The sequence below is a fragment of the Balaenoptera acutorostrata genome, chromosome 12, assembly GCF_949987535.1.
Source record: "Balaenoptera acutorostrata chromosome 12, mBalAcu1.1, whole genome shotgun sequence".
Taxonomy (NCBI): Eukaryota; Metazoa; Chordata; class Mammalia; order Artiodactyla; family Balaenopteridae; genus Balaenoptera; species Balaenoptera acutorostrata.
The window spans coordinates 12010333-12036986 of record NC_080075.1 but is presented as its reverse complement, the minus strand read 5'-3'; the positions used below and the strand labels follow the sequence as shown (position 1 = coordinate 12036986).

General features: G+C 35.7%; 1 protein-coding gene across 5 annotated transcripts in view; it reads left to right on the top strand.

The window, feature by feature from the left end:
- The window catches only part of ANAPC1 (anaphase promoting complex subunit 1), a 102623-nt gene that overhangs the window by 41726 nt on the left and 34243 nt on the right, over positions 1–26654 (top strand). For 4 of the 5 annotated variants that reach the window (XM_057558011.1, XM_057558010.1, XM_057558009.1 and 1 more), the window contains exons 19-34: positions 554–822; positions 2132–2223; positions 3031–3179; positions 5916–5994; positions 6392–6428; positions 6510–6580; positions 8500–8678; positions 11241–11467; positions 12894–13012; positions 16423–16694; positions 18812–19046; positions 21194–21285; positions 22635–22769; positions 22940–23022; positions 23918–23996; positions 24689–24763. In XM_057558011.1, the coding sequence (XP_057413994.1) occupies positions 554–822; positions 2132–2223; positions 3031–3179; positions 5916–5994; positions 6392–6428; positions 6510–6580; positions 8500–8678; positions 11241–11467; positions 12894–13012; positions 16423–16694; positions 18812–19046; positions 21194–21285; positions 22635–22769; positions 22940–23022; positions 23918–23996; positions 24689–24763 (2193 nt within the window). The remainder of the gene's footprint in view (positions 1–553; positions 823–2131; positions 2224–3030; positions 3180–5915; positions 5995–6391; positions 6429–6509; positions 6581–8499; positions 8679–11240; positions 11468–12893; positions 13013–16422; positions 16695–18811; positions 19047–21193; positions 21286–22634; positions 22770–22939; positions 23023–23917; positions 23997–24688; positions 24764–26654) is intronic. The other variant, XM_007197378.3, reaches the window with a different exon arrangement.

Here is a 26654-nt window from a genome sequence, read left to right as displayed (position 1 = left end):
CACTTAATACTTTTAAAGTGTAGCACAGTTTGAATATAAAATTCAGTTGACTATTAGGCACATTACTAGCGTCATCATCTTATAAACATTGAAAGATACATATACCAGCTGGTTACAAGTAGACCTCTCCTCTTACTAAAACCCAGATCAATGCAGTGGTCCTTATACCTGCCTGTCTACACTTCCCACCTTTCCTTCTTTACTTTTGGCTCATAAGACATTGCCTAAGATAATCTTAAATTTTTCTCTCTCAATCTCTACCTAGGTAGTAGGATTTTTCTTCCAAAGTCTCTTCCCTAAAAGAGTGTGACTACATTTTTTCAAGTGGTTTTTAAAGGTGGCTTGTCTTAATATTTATTGCTGGCACCTGGAAACTGCTTCACTATTTTAAGTGTTGGTTCTAATTTTTCAGCATTGTGATTTTTCATATTATTAACAACTTAATGTGAAAATGGAACTTGAATTGTTTTAAGTGAATTTGATTTTCTTTTTTAATAATGACATTACAAGGAGGGATTATTTAAAAAGTTAATATCCTTTTTATTCTTCTCAGGACTGGGAATATTTACTAAATTCAGACTACCACCAGAATGTTGAGTCTCATCTTTTGAATAGATCTTTATGTTTGAGTCCTTTGGAAGTTTCACAGATGAAGGATGAGGATTTGTCACAGAATCTCAGTTTGGACTCTTCTACACTTCTTTTCACTCACATACCTGCAATTTTTTTTGTTCTTCACCTGGTCTATGAGGAGCTTAAGTTGAACACTCTAATGGGAGAAGGAATTCGTTCACTTGTTGAACTTCTCGTTCAGTTGGCAAGGTAAATGTTGTTTGTAGATTAGAAACTTCAAGAGGTCGTTAGCTGACTTGATCTTAGCCATGAATATCATATAGGAAGCTTGTAAATAAATTTCTGAAATCTACCGTCTCAACAAACCACAGCATTTTCTATAAACCACAGAATTGTTTGGAGGTATCCACTATGTAAGGGCCTGTGGGTCATGCTGGGGTTGCTGGTCTTTGTCCTAAGATGAGGGGGAAGACACCAGAGTGTGTTACACGGTGAGGATGACCTGCTTAGCTTTCATTTTGACACGATGACTGTGGTGAAAGGTCTGTAATGACACCTGCTGTTTTCGTAGTAATGCCTATGTTCAGATAGTGTTTACAGCGAACAAAATCGTAATTTACATGTAGGAATTGTCAAAGTAGGTATTACAATCCCTGTTTCAGCGATGAGGAAACTTGCTCAAGTTTGTTTCTAAGAACAGGTGTCGTCTGCTAGTTGTGGGCTGTCTTTGCTGTTCTTTTGTTGTCTCAGTCTGTGGTCTTCCCCGTCTTTCAGGCTCTCTTAGTGGATCCATAATAAGATTGTTCTGATAATATTTTTAAAAGCCTTTCTAGCACCTTGTGTTTGGCACTGAACTGGGAAGGTCATACTTAGGTGTTATTTGAGCCTTTGTGACCCTTGGTGATAAAGAAAGTTAACTTTGAATCAAAATGCCAACCTCTGCGTTAAGGTTGTAGGTATGTTTTCTAATTTCTGTTATCTTCCTTGAGATACTGAAATTCTTTTCTGAGACATGGCAGTTTTAATTGATGGTCAGTTTCTCTTAATGACAAATCATTACTATGATGAAAATACTTTTGTAATGAAATGATTTTCAAACCCTAATCATGGCTCTGTGAAACAGGTAACATTTGTAAAATGTTTTACATTTTGTAAAGTATTTCTCACACATATTATCTTATTTAATCTTAAAAACTTGAGAGTGAGTTAACTGGTGTTTCTCCATTTTCTAGAAGAAAAAATACTGAGATTCATAGAGTTGACTTGCTGACGATCACACAGCTAATAAATTAAAACAGGAGAAAATGGACCACAGTGTTTTCACAGTAGTTTTATCCACAAAATTCATCTAGCAAAAGGAGTTTGGGTTCCATTTGTCATTCTGGGCACTTTAAAGTCCAGAAATAGAATACAGAGGCTCTAGATCTGGTTGTCTTCTTTCTCATAAGTAAATTTTTTTAATTGAAAAGTTCAACTGATGAGTCCTTCTAACTCTTGGGAGGAAAATGCTATAATACCTTCCTTGTCATTTCTTTTTTATATGTTCTTATTGTTTTAGGGACTTAAAATTGGAGGCTTATGTAGATCATTACTATAGAGATTACCCAACACTTGTCAGAACTACTGGACAAGTGTGTACAATTGATCAAGGTAAGTGTGCTGTTAAAGGTTTTCCAAACAATGTAGTGACATTTGCTTGTATTTTTCTTGGTGAATAGCAGAGGATATATTTCTTACCATTAGCCTCTAACTCAGGGGCAGTGTCTTTCCACTAGGCAGATTTTAGTTTGTAGTGTTTGATCTCTGACTTGTAGTAAGCCATAATTTCTTCAGTGTAGGGGGAAAATGTTACTCATCCCTAAGTTTCTGCCCTGCAAAAGCTTCGAGCTTCCGGTGCCAAGGGCGCTTTGCTGTCCTGTGCTGCCCAGTTGGTAGCCACCTGCCATGCGCTATTTAAGTTAATTATATTACAAATTCACTTCCTCAGTTGCACCGGCCACGTTTCAAGTGCTCAGTGGCCACATGGGGCTAGTGGTTGCCATATTGGACAGTACGGATACAGAACGGTTCCATAACCACCGTACTGTCTTAGACCCTGAGTTAAAGCGACTCAGGATTGGGGCCCAGTTGTTAAAACAGAGCACAATCCTGGGTGTCTTGTCTGTTTTCTCATCTTTAGGGTTAGGGCAGAAATTTTTGGTTAGATTCTTTATATGCCTTGAACACAAGAATTTTCTACATTTCCTTCCAGGATTGGATAAAATATTAGTCAATTAAATTCCACATATTGTAATATGGTCAGTTACTTACTGTGGCAGAAAACGTGAAGCATTTTGGAGACTATGGAAAAATGTTATTCTGGTTCTTTTCAAATGATAGGTATTGTTGGTTATTTTTCCTTTAGAATAAAACAGTATTGTATTAATGTATCTTTATAAAATTTATCTAATTTTAAAGGACAAACAGGATTTATGCATCATCCATCATTTTTTACTTCTGAGCCACCAAGTATTTATCAGTGGGTGAGTTCTTGTCTGAAGGGTGAAGGAATGCCACCCTATCCTTACCTCCCCGTCATCTGTGAAAGAAGCAGACTTGTAGTCTTGGTATGTATTCAAAGTGTTGCTGAACTTGTTTGTTTTTTTCTTTTTCTCTTTCAGTATAATTTTTTAAATTATCATACAGTTAAATTAACTTTTTTTTTTCATTTTGTGTATAGCTGTGAGGATTTCAACAAATGTAGGGTTCATGTAATCACCACCATAATTAGGATTCAGAACAGTTCCATCACCCCCCTCAGAAAATTCCCTCATGCTTTTGAGATTCATCCAAGTGTTGCTGTATCAGCAGTTTGTTGCACTTAATTGCTGAGTGCCAGCTATACATTGTGTGGATATATCACATTGGTTTATCCATTCATCCATTGAAGATATTTGGGTTGACTCTAGTTGTTAGCAATTATGAATACAATTGCTGTAAACATTCATGTCCAGCTTTTTTGTATGAACAAAAGTTTTCATTTCTCTAGGGTAGATACCCAGAGGTGTGATTGATGGCCATATAGTAGGTATATATTTAAGATTAATATATTTATATTTAGGAAACTGTAAACTGTTTTTCAGAGTATATGTACCATTTTACATTTCCACCATCAATGTGTGAGAGTTCCAATTTCCCTGCATCCTGGTCAGTGTTTGGTATTCTCATGATTTGTAATTTTTGTCATTCTGATAGATGTGTAGTGATATCTCATTGTGGTTTTAATTTGCATTTTCTTAATGGCTAGTGATATTTTGAGTATTCCTAGATATGAGGTTTTGTCAGATATATGGATTTCAAGTATTCTCTCCTGTAGTTTGTCATGTTCCATTGTTCTCTTAATGTTTCCTTTGTGAAGCAAAAATGTTTAATTTTGACAAAGCCAGTTTATCCAGTTTTTTCTTTTATGGATCGTGCTTTTGGTGTCATGTCTATAAATTCATTGTTTAGGTCACAAGGATTTTCTCCAGTTTTCTTCTAGAAGTTTTACAGTTTTATGTTTTACATTTAGATCTATGATCCATTTTGTTAATTTTTATAAGATGTGAGGTTTATGTTGAGATTTTTATTCCATTTGGATGTTCAATTCTTTTAACAGCATTTGTTGAGAGCACTGTTCTTTCTCTTTTGCACTTTTGTTACAAATCAGTTGACCGCATTCTTGTGGGTCTGTTTCTAGACGTTTTATTCTGGTCCATTGATCTGTGTTGTGGTCCACACACTCTTGATTACTGTAGCTTTATAGTAAGTCTTAAAATTGGTTAGTATGGCTTTTCCTTCCATTACTTTTCTTTTTCAAAATTGTTTTAGCTATTTAAATTCCTTTGCCTTTTCATTTAAACTTTATAATCAGCTTGTCCATAGCTACAAAAAATCCTACTTGAATTTTTAAAAATAAAATAATTTTTATTTTTAAAAATTAATTCATTTTGTTAATACATAGTTAATCCAAGATCAGACCTTCAAATAGAACCAGAGGGTGTTGGCAAAGGTGAGTTCCTTCACATTCCTTTCTCTTGGTCCCCCTAGTGGAGTAGCCTGCCTACAGGTCTTTTGTGGACCTTTCTGGAGATGGAGTCTTCCCAGACTTAGAGGAGAACCAGATCTTTTGTCTCCTCTCCCAAATGTCACTGGAGTATATGAATGTCCTTGCTCCCCACCCATCTTTTCCTTTACTCTGCATTCTGTTTTGCTTCATGTTGAGAAAGGCTTCAGAACCCCCTGTGGCTCTGAAATTGACACGCAGAATGGTAATTCTGCTTTTTTTTAAAAAAATGCTGATAAAATATACATATAATATTTATTATTTTAACTATTTTTAAGTGTATAATTCAGTGGCGTTAAATACATTCACAATGTATTAAGAGCAGCTTAATTCCAGAACTTGTTCATTCCTTGCTGCTTGTGTGGAAACATTCAGGTGAAATCACCAGATATATTGGTCCTGTCCAACTCTGCTGAAATGGGTTAGACTCAGTGTTATATCTACCCAAAAAGGAGCTAGAGAAATATGGATAAGCCAGAGTTGTTCAGCCTCCAACTTAAATAATAGTAGTCAATTTGTAGATATTCATATTATATCTTTGTTAGATATGATGTCAGCTAGCTTTAGGAATATATCATTTGCAGTGCTTGTATTGGTTTAGATGCAGGACTTGAAGATCCTCCAGCATTGTGCTGAAATTTTAATAAGATCATGCTGCTACTTTGTTTCAGAAGAAAAAAAAAAAAGCTGCAGGTGTAGATCTTAGTGGTAGTAGCAAGTATTCAAACGAGAACTTTGAAGGCTGAAGCAGAGAAGAGTTAGGCCTAGAAGGTTAGAGAGTTAGGGTGTACCTCACCAAAAATGACCCAAATGTCAATCAGTTTATAAGTAGATAAACAAAGGTTGGTACATCTGTATAATGGAATACTCGTCAGCAGTAAAAAGAAACAAACTACTGATACATGCAGTAACGTGGATGAATCTCAAAGGAGTGCTGAGTTAAAGAAGTAGGGTACAGAAGACTACATGTTCTATGACTCCATTTGCATGACATTGTAGAGTAGGCAGAATTTAGGGAGAGAAAAAAGATGCGTTGTTTCCACCGCTCGGTGTAGGGGAGGGAGTGGATTGACTCGAAGGGGCACCAGGGAACTTTTTGGTGTGATGCAGGCATTCTGTATCGTGACTGTGGTAGCGGTTATACGATTGTATAACATTTGTCAAAACACAGAGCTGTACATTTAAAGTGGGTGAATTTTCCTATATGTAATTATGCCCCAATAGTTTAAAAAATAATGTTAACTTTCTCCTTATGCAGAGTATTGCACTCTACATACTTGGTGATGAAAGTTCTGTTTCTGATGAATCCTCACAGTATTTATCCAGAATAAGTATGGGTAAGTCAGTCTAATGTTAAGCTTCCCCAAACAAATTTTTATAGATGTTGATATCAGAGTTGAAATAAAAAAAATTAAAAATTTTCTAAGTGTGCTTTAGAGGCCATGTCTTGCTTCATTTTAGAGGTGACATAATTGCACCGTTTTAGTCTGGAGTCCACATCTGACTTTTAGAGACCAAGTTTGCTTAAAATCTAACAAATTTTACATTTTCAGTGTGCCTAAAGAGGACTGTTTTAGCCCCAGGGAAATGATTATACTTTCCAGCCTGCCGGAGTACTGCTTATTATTTTTTAGCAGTTGTTTATTAATGAATTTTTATTTGCAAATGTTTTCTACATGTTATGTGTTTTCTTTACCAGGATAACTATCAAAATAAAGTTTCATTTTGTTTTAGCCCCACAGAAGTCACAAGCAGAACAAGAGGAGAACAGGTGACTTTTATTCAGATTGTGCTTTTACACAGTCTGTTTAATAACTTCATGTTTAATAACTTCATGTTTGTTCTTTTATAGGTTTAGTTTCAGGCATTCTACATCAGTTTCTAGTCTAGCTGAGAGATTAGTCGTCTGGATGACTAATGTAGGTAAGGTGGTCTTTGTTACTTTTCATGTGTCTTTGAAATCCTTTCCCTGGACTCTCCTTCCTAAGTAGGCCCGGCGTCCTCAGAGCTCACTAGAGCTGGAAGGCGTGAGAAGGGAGGGCCTCTCGCTCTACAGAAGGATCCCACAGGATCGAGATCATGGCCCATCAAGCCACCCTTCCTTTCCCTGACAGTCTCACAGCTTCCCTATACTAATATCTGGGCTATCAGAAATGAGTATTTCTGGCAAAATCTAAAAGTAATGTGTAAATATTTCAGGGTATGCTTTTGAATGATACAGGCCAAGGATTTTATGCACCAAGAGGCAGATTCACCTGGGACAAGGGAAAGGAAGGAAAAGAGTTCATTCTCTCTTCCTAAGCCTGTGCGTTTAGGTTTTAAGCTGAGTAAAATACTAAAATTTCCTATAAAAATGAACTAAAATTTTTAAAAAATATTACTGATATGAAAATGTAAAAAATGAGAATGTTATAGAGTAGTATGTTAGAAAGTAATGCTTTAATGAATATTACAGGATGTTTCTGAATTCTTATTTAAAGAATGTTCTAAATGACTTAGTTTTTCACTGTTCTTTTTTGTATGCTTCCTTGACAATTCCAATAATTGTCATATAGTATTACAGATGAGATACTTATGCTGAAAAATATGAGTTCTATTCATTTGTATATTATGTAGTATTTAATAAAAGTGTTATTCTCAAATAAGGTAACATTTTTACCTCAATAATTAATCAACTTTCTATATTAATAAATAATGTATAATATTATAAAATTTAGAAAATTATTACAGAAGAAATTAATTAACCTGAGGATTTGAAGTCTTTTTAAATGAAATACGGTATACATATAAGAGTGTATAAAATGTATTTAGAGAATAATAATAAAATGAACATTGATGTCCTGGTGACCCACCATTAGAAATAAAACATTGCCAGTGTAGTAGAAAGCCCTGTGGCTCTGCTCCTGCATGGCATCCTTTTCTCATACACCCATCGCTAGAGGTAAAGTACCTGTACAGTACCCTACCTAAATTTTGTATTACCTTCTATCAATTTTTTTTGAGTTTTATCACTTCATATATTGCTTAGTGTTGTATGTTTTTTAACTTTATGTAAATAGATACAAATATAAACATGCTTTTTTACTATCTTATTTTCTTCACTCAATATTATTATTTAAAGATTCATCCATGTTGACTCATGTAGCAGAAGATCATTCGTTTTCACTGCTGTATGATCTACTGCTTGAATATATCACAACTTATTTATCCATTCTATTGATGGTAGCAATTGGGCTCTTTCCTCCCTTCCCTTTTTTGCCATAATGAAACATTACTAATGAATATTTTAATGCTTGTGTCCTGGTGCCATGTGCACAACTTTCTGTATGTCTGTTGATGGGGGTGGACCTAGCTCTACAGGCTGAATGTTTTTCAAAGTGGTTGGACCCGTATACACCACTGCTGGCTGTGGAAGAGAATTACTGTTGCTCTACATGGTTACCAACGCTTGGTATCGATTGGCTTTAATATGTGCCTGTCAAATGAGTGTGAAATTGTATTTTCTAGTGGTTTTCATTTGCATTTCCCTGATCACTCATTGGGTAGAGCATCTTTTCATATGTTTATTGACCATTAGTGTTTCCTCTCAGGGAAATGTCTTTTTGTCCTTTGTGTTTTTCCTATTGGATTGTTTGTCTTTTTCTTAAAGTTTTTAGGAATTTTTTGTTTAAAACAAAACTTTTATACTAATCCCTGAAGTCAAGACACTGGTCTGGTAGTAAGATGAATAAAATCAGTTTCTTGCTTATTTGTTAGGATAGAGTTTACTAACTTCACTCAGAGAATAATTGGGACAGTGGTAAGTCTAAGTGAAAAATTTTCTCCCTCGCTTTCACCACAAGGTTTCGCTTTAAGAGACTTGGAAACTCTTCCCTTTGGAGTTGCTCTTCCCATCAGAGATGCGATTTATCACTGTCGGGAGCAGCCCGCTTCAGACTGGCCGGAAGCTGTTTGCCTCTTGATTGGGCGTCAGGATCTTTCCAAGCAGGCCTGTGAAGGAAACTTGCCCAAAGGGAAATCTGTGAGTATCAGTATGGAAAGTCCATATTCAGATTTAGTCTCAATAAAATCAGAGTAGAAATGGTCTCCGTTTTCCTTTAAGTCTTTGTGCAATTGTATATATCAGATTATCTTTTATATTATATGCTAGATATGGTTTAAAATTGGACAAATCTTATTAATTGTAAATCGAACATGGGAACAGATTTTGTGAATGCTCTGTCTTGCCTGGACCTTTCTGTGCCTTGAGTCGGGACAAGTGCCGAGTCAGTAGAGCCGCTACCATGACTGGTTCCCTACTTGTACCATGTTAGTAATTAACTACTTTGTAATTATTATGTGGAAATAGGGAGAGCACATAATGTCCTGAATTTGAATAAATTATAACTATTTTCTCCTTCATACTTTTTTGATGTGTTACATTTCTTAAATTTAACCTTTTACATAGGTGTAAATATATCTTTAATCACATAAAACTGAAGCCCCGGGAAAAAGATTTTTTTGCAGGGGGGCACTAAAGTTGTTTAGAAGCTGTCTTAATGTTCTCCCTCCTCAAACAGTGCCCTCCATCAATGTTCAAATCTGTTTTTTTAAGAATGGGTTCTAAGACCCTACAAATAGAAAGTGAAATATATCGTTATCCTCCTTTTTTAAAAAAAAAATCAGCCTCTTAAAACTTAAAAATGGAACTTTTAAAACTTCTTCTAGAACTCCAGTTAACTTAAAAAATGGTAACACTGCATTTACTCTTAAGGATCAAGGAGGATTCAGGGATGGTTATTCCACCCCTGGTGACTTTGGTCCTTTATGTCACTGAGAAAACAGTGCAGGTTTGGCTCATCTCTTATTAAGCTTTGAACCAACACATAATAATCAGTACATTGTAACTGTTCATAATCCACATTAGATCTTGGGCTATTAACACTTCTTCAGGGACTGTTATCAAAATTTATTCCCAACGTCAGAGTTGTATAATGAATCTGTGACAGAAGCAGTTTCCATGGGGGATCCCCATGTACCAGCACCTCTGTCTTTTAGTCTGCACTGAAATAACAACTCTTAGTTGAATTAGCATTTGTCTTGTTTTAAACAGAAAACCAAATTTTTTTGCTAATAATATGGTTATCTTTACCTTGACCAAGATAAGTCTTTAGCATTTAGACCTCTTTTCTTACTGTGAATGAGAACATCATTAGCACTAAAGCCAAATGGTATTGATAATTATTCATCTATATTTATAAGTCATTTTAAGTACTTCTGGCTAAAGTAAATTTGTTCAGTTATTTGAGGTTACATTTTATAACTCGTCTCAAATTTATCAGCTATTTGGGTCTATATCTTATTGCTAACTCACCTATTAGAATGTAGTTTCTTTTAAAATTAGGTATTCCATAGGAATTATAATAAATTTTTATCAACTAAAGTCAGACTGATTATCTAGTCATATCTACCTTTATTCTTTTTTCAGGCTAATGTCGCTTCCACATTAAATGTTGCAAAACTTCAGCATTTCACCTAGGAGTTAATCTTTTGTGAAAGGAGTTGAAACTCTGAGAGAAAATGAGATTTCTGCTATTAACATCTATCTTAAAGTCTGACTGAATTATTTGGACTGGGAAGGCTCACAGTAAAGTACATGCTGAGCTTATGAGGACAGAATGATAAGCAAGGAATTAACTCTCCTCACTTGTTTTGCTTCATTTAATCCCTTTCTTTTAAGAAATATAGTTGGAACATACTTAGAAAAAAAAAAGTGAAAACCAACCATGATTTATTCTATTTAAAGTACGGAAGTGAGAAAGTGTTGTCTGACCTCCTCCAGCCCTTGGTTTATATCCTTCCAGGTTGTTTTCTTCTGCTTCTATTAACTAAAGACAGTATTTAAATTGGTGTTGGTTCTTTAGTGCGTGGGGTTAATATTCTGTTTGCAGTAATTTATGTCCTTTTTGGAATACTTAGGATATAGTTAGATTTTTACAATTTATTTAGAATATATCTTTCAATGGAATCAGCCTCCTGACTGTTGTCCTAAGTTGAAAGCTTTCCCCTTGGCTCAGTAAAGAATGTTTCCAAGTGGGCAGTATAATTATACTTAAAAAAAAAAGATTTTGGGGCTTCCCTGGTGGTGCAGTGGTTGAGAATCTGCCTGCCAATGCAGGGGACACGGGTTCGAGCCCTGGTCTGGGAAGATCCCACATGCCGCGGAGCAGCTAGGCCCGTGAGCCACAACTACTGAGCCTGCACATCTGGAGCCTGTGCTCCACAACAAGAGAGGCCGCGATAGTGAGAGACCCGCGCACCACGATGAAGAGTGGCCCCCGCTCGCCACAACTAGAGAAAGCCCTCGCACAGAAACGAAGACCCAACACAGCCAAAAATAAATAAATAAATAAATAAAAATTAATTAATTAAAAAAAAAAAAGATTTTTAGGTTAGAGTCCCAGTATGTATTGGGAACCCAAGCCAGCCCTGCTTTGGAATATATTTTTTCTCTGCACTGATGTAGACTTGGTACCTCATCCTGTGTATCCTCATGTTCAATAAGTGTGTGTTGGCTGGTTTTTAAATTAGTTTTACAACCTAGTCTGTTACTCAGGTGCTCTCATCAGATGTTCCTTCAGGAACAGAAACTGAGGAGGAAGATGATGGCATGAATGACATGAATCAGGAGGTGATGTCGCTAATATGGAGTGAAGACTTAAGGGTGCAGGATGTGCGAAGGCTTCTTCAGAGTGCGCATCCTGTCCGCGTCAACGTGGTGCAGTATCCAGAGCTCAGTGACCACGAGTTCATTGAGGAGAAAGAGAACAGGTAACGGAAAACATTAACTGCTGTAATTTAAGTAAAAATTTAAATAAAAAATTAAGTACTGCCTCATTTTGTTCAACTGTAAGAATAGGCATGACTGTAGCATTCACACCTCACAGAGTTTCTCTGGGAATCAAGTGGGTCATTTCTACACGGTGCTTAGAACACTGCCCAGTACATAGTAAAGCTCAATGCAGCTAGCGATTATTATCAGAGTTCATTGATTCTATGATGCTGATTTTTTTTTTTTGTACCTTTTACTATTTCTGAAATCAGATTATGTCTTTCAGTCTGTAGGTGTTTGTAGGTGTTATGGTTTAAATGGCAGTGTTTTTTCTTTTTTAGTACCTCATGAAATAGTGCTGCATCTTAAGATCAATGACATCTTAAATGGAAGGGGGGGATATACTGTTTTTGTTTTCACTATTATAATTTTGTGGATTATGTATGTTTCTGCTAAACATGTTATGGAATGTAGTCTGCTGGCCTGATTCTAAATTTGCCTGATTTTAAATTAATGTGGGGCAGTGTTCCCAAAGAATCTTAGGACAGCAAAATTTTCCTCACCAATGAACTAGAAAAGCAGCTATATATATTTACAGTTAGGGAGAGAGGGTGCTTGTGAATAACTTTGTCTGCAGAGAGAATTTCAGCCTCTAGTTAGCCTCAGAAGGAGGAGGGATATTTCTGTGTCTTCAGATATGACTTGTGTTAAGTGTTTCCTGGTTATGAACGCCCCTACTTCCACAGTTTCTGTTTGGTGCCATTTATTTTCACGTAGAAACAAATTAAAAAGTAGTGTATTAGTTTCAAAGTATAGCCTGTAGAAGCCATTTTAACCTTGAACATAGTTGACATATAGTACTCTTAGTCCTATGAGTCCTCACCATCAAGTAAATGAAACTCCTTCTGTGTTCCCTGGAGACACCATGAAATCCACTGACCTCCAAAATAGGGACTTCCTTTTTTTTACCTTGTGTGCAGGCCATGGAGGTGGCACTTGGGCTATATTCACAAAAAGGATGAGAGGAGGATCCCAGCTAAACTGATAACAGCACAATGAGGGAACGCAACAAATACGATATTTTCCTCCGAGAGGGTTAGCATCGTTTAGAGTAGAATTATAGGTTTTACTTTTTGAATGCTTAGGGAGAGTTGGCTTGGTTTATAGAACAGCTGGTTTTAATTGAGAGCAAATATGAAACAGAAGAAAGAAATGTGTCTCCCCTTTAGAGTTTCTGATGGGAGTAAGAGTATTACAATGAGAACAGCCGTGTTTAGATGACTCACTCAGGACTTTGTGTGGATTTACTTTGACGTGGCTTCATCTTGCACCGCACTGCTGCTTTTGAAATACTTGCCTACAGATTACATTCCAGTTCTTTTTGTTTAAAATTTTTTCACGTGTTGGTTTTAATTTTAATTATAGATTGCTCCAGTTGTGTCAGCGAACTATGGCTCTTCCAGTAGGACGGGGAATGTTTACCTTGTTTTCATACCATCCTGTTCCAACGGAGCCATTGCCTATCCCTAAGTTGAATTTGACTGGTATGTTAAATTCTGGGCTCAATGAGAAAGGAAAATGGGTATATGTTTAGTGGAGTTCTTTTGAATCATTGTAGTTAAAACCAAAGAAATGCTCTATCCCCCGTGATTTTAAATATTGTTAATAGCTACTGTAGTGATTATTGTTAATAGCTACTGTAATGGTTATCAAAGCTCAAATAGCAAATCAAATTAAACATTGAGGGAAGTAGAATATAGCCCATTAACTAAATTTTGTTTTTAATGAGACCGTTTCAAGATATAAAAAGGCACTTGGGGAAGTTTAGAAAGATACTATTGAATGGTGAGATTATTGAACTTTAAATAATCTTAAAGTCAATATGTAAAAATATTTAGTCTTAAAATGTCTTGTTATATCTTAGTATGAATAGATGATGCTTGTACAAAAACAAGAAAATATACTAAGCAAAAACAAAAAATGGTCACTCATAGTAGTCCCAACTTGTTAAGAGTTCACTAGTGTTAAATAACACTTTGGTTTATTTGTTTCCCAATTTTATGTCTCCATTTTATAATTTTATATTTGTTTATCAGAAAATTTAAACCTGTTTTAGAAATTGTTTTTAAAAATTTACTATATAGTGAGTGAGCATCCTTTTATATCTAGCATATATATATGTGTACAATTACGTATATGTATTTTATACACATTTTTAATCAACAACTTCATTTTTATTTGCTCCAGAGTATTTCGCTTAATGGAATATAGTTTATATAAACCACCTGGTATTTTTGGAAATTGTTGGTTTTTGCCATTACAAACGTATTGTTGGGTTATATTTATCTTATTTATTTAGGATAATTGCTTAGATAGAACTCCTAGGGCAGCAAGATTTTAAGACTGATGTAACATTTTGTCAAATTTCCTTTCTGGTTGGTTACATGAGTTTTTACTTCTGCCAGATATAAGGGTACTTATTTCCCAGCGTTACTGATTATAATGGGTTTTATAGTGCACGTCCACCTGATCTGGTTTGAATGTATACTAAATGTGACAGTTGTATACAGTTCAAATTGTTATTGAAAATCCCTTAAAGTATATAGTATATGTGACCCGTACAAAACGTATGTATGATACATACAGTAGTGTATAGGATATAGTATATGCAAATACCATTCCACCATATTTTGTTACATAATTAAAAAACCCAGGGTCCCACTGAGATTTGTAAAGAGCTTGTGTTTTTAGCAGCATGCAGAAAATGAGATCGGCTAGTGAAGAACACATTCCCGTATCCTATATCACACCTTTTCTGGAGCCATAATCTCACTGACAGACAAGCAAATAGAGTTACCTTCAGTATTTTAATTGTTCTCTCTCTTAGAGATAAAACAGCTATGGCAGAATCAGAACAATTAGTGAATCTTGATGGAGGGTGCTGTGTATAGGTGTTCATTTTATTAGTCTTTTAACTGAGTGTTTTCATATAAAAGGTTTGGGTTAAAAAGAAAATCTCACGCAAAATTGGCAAATGTTAAAATGTATTAAATCTGGGCGGTAACGCTTGGGTGGATGTTAAAAAGTAAATGCATGAATCATTGTCTCTTTTTTTTCTGAATGCGTTTAAATTTGCCTGATTTAAAATGTATTTATGACATTGATGCAAAGTTTTATTCTTTTAGTCATTCTGGTAGGACCCCTCCCAGACCAGCACCCGCCCCTCCAAAAAAAAGATGATCTTGTTTTAATAATAAATTCATTTAGGAAAAAAATGTTCACTTGAAATAGTTCCTTAACTGACACTGGTTTGGCCTGTTGTGCTTTTGTATGTAATTATTCTTATTGAAGAAAATTTGCTTTACCCTTTGCCTTTTATTTTCTCTTGTGTATAAATATTATGTCTTATGCATATGTTGAATTGTTGTTTTAGAAATTTTACTTGCTTTTTCATTATTAATCTCTCTGCCCTTTTTGAGAAAGTAAAAGTATAACTCATGAACTTGTCACCAGTGTGGTGCTATCACAGATCAGCATTTGAGTTAGCTCTTAGGTACAAAAAGCAAGTGGTAAATACAAATATATTTTATTTTATGCTTGTGTCTGTGTATGTGTGTGTATGTGTATATAGACTACAAACAAGACACTGTGCATCTAATTAAAATTTACATAACTTTCAGAACTCCTTTAAAACCATATTTTCAAACCTCTAGCAAACTGTATAACTTTATGCAATACAGTAGGTCCCCTACATATGAACGAGTTCAGTTCCGAGAACACGTTCATAAGTCCAATTTGTTCGTAAGTCCAACAAAGTTAGCCTAGGTACCCAACTAACACAATTGGCTACACTGTACCAGCTATATCACTGCTGCTTTTACGCTTGCTTCTGGACATCCTGGGCTTGAAATAAAGATACTGTGCTACTGTTCTCTATACAGTACCATACAGTAAAGTACACAAAAGCACAACCACTTGTAGAGGATGCATACACGTGACAGCGTACACCCGATGTGTGAACTAACTTACGTGATTGGACACGCGAACGCACATTTGCATCTTTGAAGGTTAGCAATTTGAAAGTTCGTATGTAAGGGACTTACTGTATTTAGAATATTTATTTTAAATATTCATCCATGACTTGAGCTAATACAGAATATTAAAAATATAGAGATAATTCAGTATTTGCAGGTACGCAGTGTGGTCAAAACACTCAAGAAAAGGCATTCAAAGAGAACATAGCATCATGAACATTTAATTTATGCTGTTCTTAAATAAGTTGACCACAAATTTAAATTTAGTGAATACTCTTTTATGGTTCACTGGGTAACTCAAGTGTATAAAATGTTTTTTATATAGGTATCTTTGAATGCAGTTTGGCATTTTTACCAATAGCTTGTAGTTAGATTTCTGTATCATATAGAGAGATGTATAGATAAGAGATAGAGCAAATTTATAAAGCTCCTTGTCTTTTGTAAAAATATCATTTTTCCGTAACGTCCAGAGAAAAAGATGGGATGGCACATTTGAAATTAACATCATTGTTTTCAATCACATGTTGGAATTATTATTCATGTAGTTTGTGATGTTAATTTTCATTTTATTTTTCAGTGAGCTTCCTGCTGTTTGAAAGAAAGGTTTCAAAGCAGTGGGTATCCTAATCAGATCTGTACACAGTTAAATTGGTATCAGTTATCTTATTATAGTCCCATATATTTTAGCAGAAAGGACAGTGAATTATTTTATACAGTTAAGGTTTTTCCACCTTGCATCAAGTTTGACTCACATGTACAAAACGTGAAGTATGCGTAGTAACCTAACATCATTCCAGGTATTATGGGGTTAAGGGCATTGAATGTAGAAAAGTGATCTCTGTTCTCAGAGAATCTAAGTGTAACAATTTTGGTTTCTGAATTTTTGTTCTCTCAGTTTTAAATTTTGTTTGCCTGAGTAGGGCGGGCACCCCCTCGGAACACAACAGTGGACCTGAACAGTGGCAACATCGACGTGCCTCCCAACATGACCAGCTGGGCCAGCTTCCATAACGGCGTGGCCGCCGGCCTGAAGATCGCCCCTGCCTCCCAGATCGACTCCGCCTGGATCGTCTACAATAAGCCCAAGCACGCCGAGTTAGCCAATGAGTATGCTGGCTTCCTCATGGCCCTGGGCCTGAACGGGCACCTTACCAAGCTGGCTACTCTCAACATCCATGACTACCTGACCAAGGTGGGAACTCGTGCTGCCAGCTGCTGGCATTGTGCCTCCCCTGGGCTATTACAGCAGCTCCTAGTTGTTCTGTTTGCTCTTCTTCAATCTTGTACCTCTAAGTGCATTCTTCTCCTAGCAGGCAGAGAAATCTTTCTAAAGTGTAAATCGGAATATATCCCTTCCCTGGTCAAACTGTTCAGTGATCTTCCATTGCTCTTAATGTACATTCTAGGAGCCTGTGTGATCCTACTCACTTCCCCAGCCTTACCTTGTGCTTCTCTTTTCCTTGCTCCCTATGTTCCAGCCGTAGAGACGGATTGTATTAGCTCCTTGGCAGACCGAACTCTTTCTCTTGGCGTAAACTTTTCCACTTCTATGCCAAAGAAGTTCACCCATATGAAGTACACAATTCAGTGGTTTTTATTATATTCACAGAGTTGTGCATCCATTACCACTGTTAATTTTAGAACATCTTCATCACCCCGTGAAAGAACCCCCTAGCTAGTAGCAGTCACTCTCCGTTCCCCTTTCCTTCCAGCCCCTGGCAAACTGCTAATCTACTTGCTGTCTCTATGGATTTGTCTACCATGGACATTTCATATAAATGGAACCAAACAATATATGGTCTTTTATGACTGGCTTCTTTTGCTTACTGTAATGTTTTCAAGGTTTGTCTATGTTGTACCATGTATTAGCACTTCATTCCTTTTTATTGCTGAATAGATATTCATTGTATGGATATACCGTATTTTATTTTTCCATTCATCAGTTGATGGATACTTGAGTTATTACTACTTTTTGACTATTATGACTAATGCTACTATGAACATTTATATACACATTTTTGTGTGGATGAATGTTTTCATTTCTCTTGGGTATATTCCTAGGAGTGGAATTGCTGCGTCATACGGTATCTCTTTGTTTTAAAGTTTGAAGAACTACCAAATTGTTTTCCAGAGTGGCTGCACCATTTTGTAGTCCCACCAGCAATACATAAGGGTTCCAATTTCTCTGCACTCTTGCCAACACTTGTTATTATCTGTCTTTTTAATTATAGTCATCCTAGTAGGTGCGAAGTAATATCTCAGTGTGATTTTGATTTGCATTTATTTCCCTGATGGCTAATGATATTGAACATCTTTACATGTACTCATTGGCTATTTGTATGTCATCTTTGGAGAAATGTCTATTCAAATCCTTTGCTTGTTTTCTAATTGGCTGTCTTTGTTGTTGAGTTGTAAGAGTTCCTTATGTAATCTGAATACCAGTCCATTAACAGATACATGATTTGCAAAAATTTTCTGCCATTGTGTTGTCTTTTGACTTTCTGATGGTGTCTTTGAAGCACAAAAGTTTTAAATTTTGATGAAGTCCAGTTCATCTACTTTTTCTTTGGTTACTGTGCATTTGATGTCATATCTAAGAAGTTACTGCCTAGCCCAAGATCACTTGGATTTATATCTATTACATAGATTTACACCTATGTTTTCTTCTAAGAGTTCTTTTTTTGCTTTTAGTTACATCTTACTTGAAGTTAATTTTTATGTATGATGTCAGGAAGGGGTCCAATTTCATTCTTTTGCAAGTGGCTGTATAGTTATCGCAGCATCATTTTTTGAAAAAACTTCTTTTCCCATTGAATTGTCTTGGCACCCTTGTAGTCAATTGAATATCAATGTGAGGGTTTTTTTTTTAAATCATCTCAGCGTCATTTACATGTTTTTCCATCACCTGTCATCATTCTCTCTCACTTTCTAAATTTGAGTGTCCTCCCTTCTTGCCACTTTGCCTGGCTAATTTGTACTCATTCTATTGTAAATTTTACTTTTTAGAGATTCTTAATAATTCTCCAGTCCCTTCTAATCTAAAGTAGGCTCTGTTAAAATACTCTTTCATAATCTTTATACTTTTTCATTTGATGAGTTTTCAATAATATATATATTTTTAGTTTAACACTTTCCCTTCCCCAAGGGCACTAACTTCATCAGTACAAGGACCCTGCCTGTTTAGTTTGCTTGTGTATTCTCGGAGCTTCTCACTGTGCCTCTCACAGTACTGGCAGGCAGTATTTTATTTAAAACTACATATTTGTTTTGGTAGTGACTTAAGTCTCATTCTGTTTTCTATTGTCTTAGGGTCATGAGATGACAAGCATTGGACTGCTCCTTGGTGTTTCTGCTGCTAAACTAGGCACCATGGATATGTCGATTACACGGCTTCTTAGCATCCACATTCCCGCTCTCCTGCCCCCAACGTCCACAGAGCTTGATGTTCCTCACAACGTCCAAGTGGCTGCAGTGGTTGGCATCGGCCTTGTTTATCAAGGGACAGCTCATAGGCATACCGCAGAAGTCTTGTTGGCTGAAATAGGTATGGCATTAATAGCGCTGTGGTTTCGTAAGTGTATTTTTACCATTCCACAGGAACCAAAGTAAAAATGAAAGTAATAGTAAGATTATAAAAGTTAAGGAAAAAATAGTAGCTTTTGTGAGCATAGAATGAGCTATACTAATAAAGAAAACAACTACAAAGTAATGTTTTCCAAGGCTGATGTTGCTATGCAGGTTATTGGTCTGCATACTTACTTGGCCAGCCCATTATTGAGCTCCAGTGGTCCCATTTAACGAGGTAGCCTAAGGTCTTAAGCACACGTGAGCATGCTGCTTATCCTGCTGTCTTTGCCAGGCAAGGTCTAGCAATGGTCTACACTTAAAATTCAGAGTTGATTGTTTTCATCCCTAAGAGCACAATGTTTATTCTGTTGGACAACAACACTTCTAACAGAATGGAAGTGATTGACTCCGGCTTTCCTCTATATGCTGGTGGGTATGTTCATGATAAAAGGCATTTTTTATGTTTTCTCCTAAGTCTACATTTTTTAGAAACATGTCTTACGTATTGTCATCTTTTTCAGAGAAATGGAAATGCTCTTAGCATTATTGGTACGTTCAGTAATTTAGATACATACTTGCATGTCTTGTTCTATCCTATTCAGGATCTTTCTACATATATTTCAGGATAGCCACAAAATTTGCCCAGGCATCTCTGCTTCAGGCTGTAGATCTGTGGGTCTGCTGCTCAGACTCTGCTCCAAATGCCTTATTCTGGGACCCAGGCTTCTTTTATGGTGATGACAGAAGGGCAAGAGGGAGAACCAAATAATGGAAGTGCATTTCAGGCCTTTGCTTACATTGTGCCAGCCAGGATCCTAGTTCAAAGCCAGTCGCACATTCAGGTACAGAGGAAACTCTGTCAGGAGTGTGGATGTGTATATAACTGGCACTGTAGTGCAGTGAAGAATTGGAGTCAACAATGTAGTCAACTACAGTGATGAAATAAATTATTCACAGAACTAAAATTTTCCTGTCAGCAAAATATGTAATAGCATAAGTGATTGGTCTGAGAAACACTTATTCAGAAGATACTCAGGATTGGCTTTTAAAGCCTGTTCATCTGCAAGGTGTAATTAACATTCTTTGGCTGTATCATAATGATATCTAATGGTGCCAACATTATACATGTCTCACAGCCATAGTACACCTCTGTCATATTGTGTACAGAAGATTTCATCTGGATTCATATGCGTATGCTCTTTTGTATAATTACAGTCAGAATGTACATACTGTTTTTGTACTGCCCTTTTCATATATCATTGTCATAAATGGCTTTTAAAATTAATTTTATATTGTGGAATAGCTCATTGAGTTGGTTTTCTATAAATTGCCTAGTCATTGTCTTATTTTCAGGACTTTTAGGTGGTTTTTAATTCTTTGCTAATTAAGCAATAAACATTACACTGATTACTTGTTTATAATTTTTCTTTCTTTTTAAAAAAATTTTTTTCCTGGGGATGAAATTCCAGGAATGTGAACTTTTTTTTGGTGGAAGGGGTCTTTTATATATAATACATTTTGCTGCCCTAAAAGGGGTGGAGTTAGAATTACGGGGTACTTTTTAAAGTATGAATTTTGCATCCAGTCAAACTTAGAGCATCAATACAGAGAAATTCTATCATAGTAAGGCTCAGTATTATATAGATTCAAAATACATGTCTGGATGCATAATATTTAACATTCTTAAAAACTTAAAGGAAGTGTCCTTCCTGTTCCTTATCAGTATTTGAACATGTTTTCACCACATCTAATGAATAGATTTGAAGCTAACAAAATAAGAACAAAAGGAAAGAATTACAAATTGAAGCTTTTTTGAGCATCCCTCCCCTTTAAAAAATTTTTCCCCTTTTTTAGTAATTTTTTTTTTTTATTATAAAACTCAAGGTTTGACAGTATTTTAAAGTGATTGCTTTCAAATTGGCAAATTAGAAGAACCATGTTTGGGGTTTATTTTGTGGTAAACTGATAGTTGTGGACACCATTTGTGATAACATCAGATCTTTCTGAGTGGGGTTATATTGAATCCATAGTTCTTATGCAACTTACTAGAAAGTTAACTCTAAAACTTTTACGAGTTAGGATTTTAAGAGGCCAGTTTGAACTGTGTTACTTTCTGTTTTATAGGACGACCCCCTGGTCCTGAAATGGAATACTGCACGGACAGAGAGTCTTACTCTTTGGCTGCTGGCTTGGCTCTGGGCATGGTTTGCTTGGGGGTAAGCAGAGTCTGTGCCTGCAGATGCTTCAGTTACAAATTCTGCTTCTTGAGACAAGTAGCCTTGACACTTTACTCTGAATACCACTCTGCCTTACTGTGACTTAACTTATTGTGATTCTCAGCTCTTTCTTCTTTCTGGATATTTTTCAAAATGCCAGATTTGGGAATGGAGAGAAATTGTAGTGAAGAATGGGGCTTTAAGGTTTCTTCCCCCCTGGCTTAGATATAAGTGTTTATGAATGAACTAAGGGAATGAAGTTTCTCGAAAAGAGTTCAAGACATAAGATGCAGAAATGACAGTTCACTCAGTAAGAAAACAGAAAAAAGTGAAAATGGGTGTATGATGGGGAGCCTTAAGAGTCTGTAGGACTAGAGATAAACCAGAACTCTCTTTTGGTGCCCTGGTGTTCACTAGGTATCCCAGAACGTTGCCACAATATCAACTGCTTCGTGACAGAATGCAGTATCATTCTGACTCCCCGTCTTTAACCCCATCCAGTAGACGTAGTGTAGGGTTACCAGAAACATTAAATGACTATGTCAGCTGGAATGTGGGTCCTTTGAAGAACCACCAATACAGTATTATACTGAAGCTGAATTATATAAAGAAAGTCGACTGTCGTTTAGGCTTTTGACTCTTCACATTTGACACATGAACTAAAGAGGCAGATAAAACAATGGAAAAGCGTCATACTGGGAATTGGGACGTGAATTCTGGTCCTGACCAGTGAGTCCTGACATCATTTAACTACAGTATTTTCTAGTAGTTAAGCAGCTCGATAGACTGTGGAACCAGACTGCCTTGTTTTATATCCACTGCTGCTCCTTACTAGCTATGTAACCTTGGGCGTAATCTCTTTGTGCCTCCCTTTCCTCACCTGTAAAATAGTAGCTATTTGATCGAATTGTCATATTAAGTAAGTTAATCCATGTTAAACATGCAGAATCATGCCTGGAAGAGCGTTAAGCGTTCAGTAAGTTATTATTATGGTTATTATTGCTGGAATAGTTCATAGGTACAATGATGAAAGGATTCAGGTGTTCATAGTTCAGGTTTCATTTACCTACCTAATATTTTCTTTAACTGTTAAATGCAGTTAATGCAGTTAACTGTATTTTGAAGCCTTTATGTATTTTATGAAATGAAAGTATTAACTTGCCCGTGTATGTATTATAATTTTTAATGTGAATTATTAATAGACTGAGTATTAACTCATGAGATTTTAATTGATAAAAAACCCAGAAGACTGGCTTTGAAGTTAGTTTATTGTTTTCTTTGTTATGGGTATGTGTTATGGATCTTATTCTGTAAAATTTCCTTTCACTTGTCTGTTACTTCGTTTACAGCACGGCAGTAATTTGATAGGCATGTCTGATCTCAATGTGCCCGAGCAGCTTTATCAGTACATGGTTGGAGGCCATAGGCGCTTTCAAGCAGGGATGCACAGGGAGAAACATAAATCTCCAAGTTATCAAATCAAAGTAAGTCCAAATCAAGCAACAGATCAAACTTCTGGAAGCTAAGAAGTTAATTTGAAAATAGTAGTTTTCATACCAACATTTGTAAATATGTTGATTTTAAGCATAGGCTAGTATTCAGAAGAATTTTATAGTAATTCAAAGCTCTTTTACACAAACTTTTCTTTTGATAGGAAGGAGATACCATAAATGTGGATGTAACTTGTCCAGGTGCCACTCTCGCTTTGGCCATGATCTACTTAAAAACCAATAACAGGTACCGCATCTCCCCACCCCATCCCTTGCCATGACCATGTGACTTCCTTTCTGACCTCAGTAATAAAACTAAATTATCTTACTGTGTTTACCTCTCCTGTGCTAGATCAGCCTGATTTTAGTGCTCTCAGATACTACAAGTTATATAGAGTTTTATCTAAAAATAATACATTTGGTTATTTTAATGATATTTGATAATACAGTTGCCAGTTTCTGTTCACTTTTATTTTATAGTTGATGTCACTGACAATCAAACAATGGCTAAATTCCTTTTCATTAATTTTGCTTGTTGTTATGAGGCCTGGGTAAATCAGAAGTACTTAGCATTATTATATTCCTGGTTACCATTCATAAAAATGGTTTCTGCTTAGTTCAAGAGCTTTCTTAATAGCTATTCCTTCTGCCTCCCCAAGCCCTGTAATTAGTGCTGACACTTGAAAGTAGATGTTTGGCGTTTATTCTTTTACATTTTGTATAGAAGAGTAAGTTGGGTTTTAAGTCTTTTAATTTAAAAAACATTTTAAGATTAAAGAAATGGTTCAATGTTGTAAATTCCTTTTTTAGACAAAGTGAATGTTTGCAAAATTAACAAAGTGGTTACAAAGTGGTTAAAAACAGGTTTATTCATCTACTTTTTGGATGAAAGTATATGACATTGCTTTCTTGGCACTGGAGATGTTTCATTTAACAAAAGAAAGCTAAAAATATCTGCCCTTAGGAAACTTATAGTAAGACATACATACATACTAAAATATTACGTTGGAGGAGGTGAAGTACTATGGGAAAAAATAGACAGTGGTTGGAGTGGAAAGAAAATTCTTGAAATCTGTCTTGTGATCTTGATGATCTTATTCTCTACTTGAGCAATAACGCTTACTGGTATCCACCACCAACAGATCCATTGCAGATTGGCTCCGAGCTCCCGACACCATGTATTTGCTGGACTTTGTGAAGCCAGAATTTCTCTTACTTAGGGTATGGTACTTGGCAATTTTTAATTTTTGTTAACATGAGGTGTCTATAAAATGTCTCCACAAGGGAGCTTTACTGTTAATCCATCATGTATATATAAAATTGGTAGTGTTCTTTTGAAATTTCCCAAATATAACTGTAGGAATTGCCAGGAAAGGCAACCACCTTGATATATAATACTTGGAGTGACATTTTAACGTTTCACATTATTATTCAAAACTTCCTAATAAGTAACAAGACACTGGGGCTTCATTACTACTTTATTTTACATTCTTTCATTATTACTAAGAATGCACTAATACTATTAAGGGTATAATTAGTTACAGTAACTGTTTGACATAAATTTGATTCAGATTTTCCCTTTTCTACAATGTTTATGCTTTTAGCATATGAAAGGCTTTAATTATGTAGACAGATCTATGTATGATTCTTTTTGTTATGATTTTTCTTCTATGGAGCAAGTTTTAAAAACTTCTCTCCAAATGATCAAGTCAATTTGAGATTTTTCTGAGGTAAATGTAAATCTTTAGTTTATTTTAATGAGTGGCTTAGGTTGATACTATATACTTTGTTTTTCAAAATTTTCATCAGTTGGGAACTAATTCTTAAATTGTTCTATTAACAGTATTATCATTGTTACAAAATCTATGAACTTTGCCTGCTGTAATTAATTTTTCTGTATTGCATTTTTTAAGACGCTTGCTCGATGCCTGATTTTGTGGGATGATATTTTACCAAATTCCAAGTGGGTTGATAGCAACGTTCCTCAAGTACGTATGTATAATAAATATTATTATATCTTTAATCACATAAAATTATGATTTCCTGTGGGATTTTCTAAAACCCTGTAAAATACTTTTTCTTTTGAAGGCAATAGTGATGGTTATGATTACTATATTTCTTGAAAACATAGGAACTTTCATTTAAGATTGTATGCTGAGCACAGACCACAGCCTTCCTTTTTCGGTTACAGAGCACTAGAAATGGTGATTTTTAAAAATTAAATGTATCAAAGAACTCTAAAAAAGTATTTTTGACATTTTTATCCTAAATAAGGATACATTTATCTAAAATACTGTTGTACTTTGTGACAGTTTTTTATCTTGTATGTAAGAAGTTGTTTTAATTACTTTATGGCATATTTACGCAATAAGCCAAATAGTTAAAAATAAGCAGACTCTTTTGTAAAAACTCCAAATCAAATATTGTAAGTATTGTAACTAAATATTGCCCTTTAATTAACTGTCCATGTCCTCAGTGCCTTTTTTTTTGTTTGTTTGTTTAATTATTATTTATTTATTTATTTGGCTGTGTTGGGTCTTCATTTCTGTGCGAGGGCTTCCTCTAGTTGCGGCAAGTGGGGGCCGCTCTTCATCGCGGTGCGCGGGCCTCTCACTATTGTGGCCTCTCTTGTTGCGGAGCACAGGCTCCAGACGCACAGGCTCAGTAGTTGTGGCTCACGGGCCCAGTTGCTCCATGGCATGTGGGATCCTCCCAGACCAGGGCTCGAACCCGTGTCCCCTGCATTGGCAGGCAGACTCTCAACCACTGCGCCACCAGGGAAGCCCCCTTAGTACCTTTTTATTTAGAAAATAAATCTGTTTATCCTTCAGAATGCTAGAGTGCTCCCTCCAATGTTTTAATAAGAAAATTTCAAAATAAAGGCTGAAAGAACTTTATACAAACACCCATACAACCAGTTAGATTTTACAATTAATATTTTACTGTATAAACTTGTTTAATCACATATCTATCCATTTATCTCTTCCTCTATGCAACCCATTATTTTTTGATGAATTTCAAGGTTAGTTACAGATAGTCATACACTTTTCCCTAAGTACTTCAGCATGTGTATTATTAACTAGAATTCAGTATTTACCTCTTTTCTTTTCCTTTTAAGGTAAAATTTGTATATAATGAACTGCACAAATTTTAATTATACTATTTGATATGATTCAACTAATGTATAAGTTCATGGAAACAAACCTTTATCAAAATGGCCAGAAGTTCCCTTCCCACTCAGTCTCTGCACTCACTCCCCACCCCCAAGACAACCAATTTTCTGATTTTTTTTCTCCAAAATATATTAGTTTGCCCAATATAGAACTTTATATTAATGGAATCACAATGTATACCCTTTTGTATAAGACTTCTTTCACTCAGCATGATTTTGAGACATCATTGAGTATATCAGTAGTTCAACCTTTTTATTGTTAAGTAGTATCCCATTGTATGAATATACCACAGTTTCTTTTTTCATTCTCTTTTGTTGGATGCCTGGGCTCGTTCCAGGTTTTGGTACCGTAAATATTCGTATGCAAATATACATGTGGATTTATGTTTTAGTTTCTCTTGAGTAAATACTTACGATTGGAATTACTGAGGCATAAGTAGCGGTATGTTTAGTTTTATAAGGACTGGTAAACGTTTTTCCAAAGACGTTGCACCATTTAACTCTTGGACCAACAGTGTACGAGAATGCTGGCTGTTGCCTGTCCTGCAGCTGCTGCACATCTTGCCAGTATTTGGTGGTGTTAGTCTTTTTAATTTTAGCTCTGCTGGTCAATATGTAATGATACCTTATTGTAGTTTCAATTTGCATGTTGAGAATGTTTTCATTTGCTTATTGCTTCTTCATATATCTTTTTTTTAATGAAATGT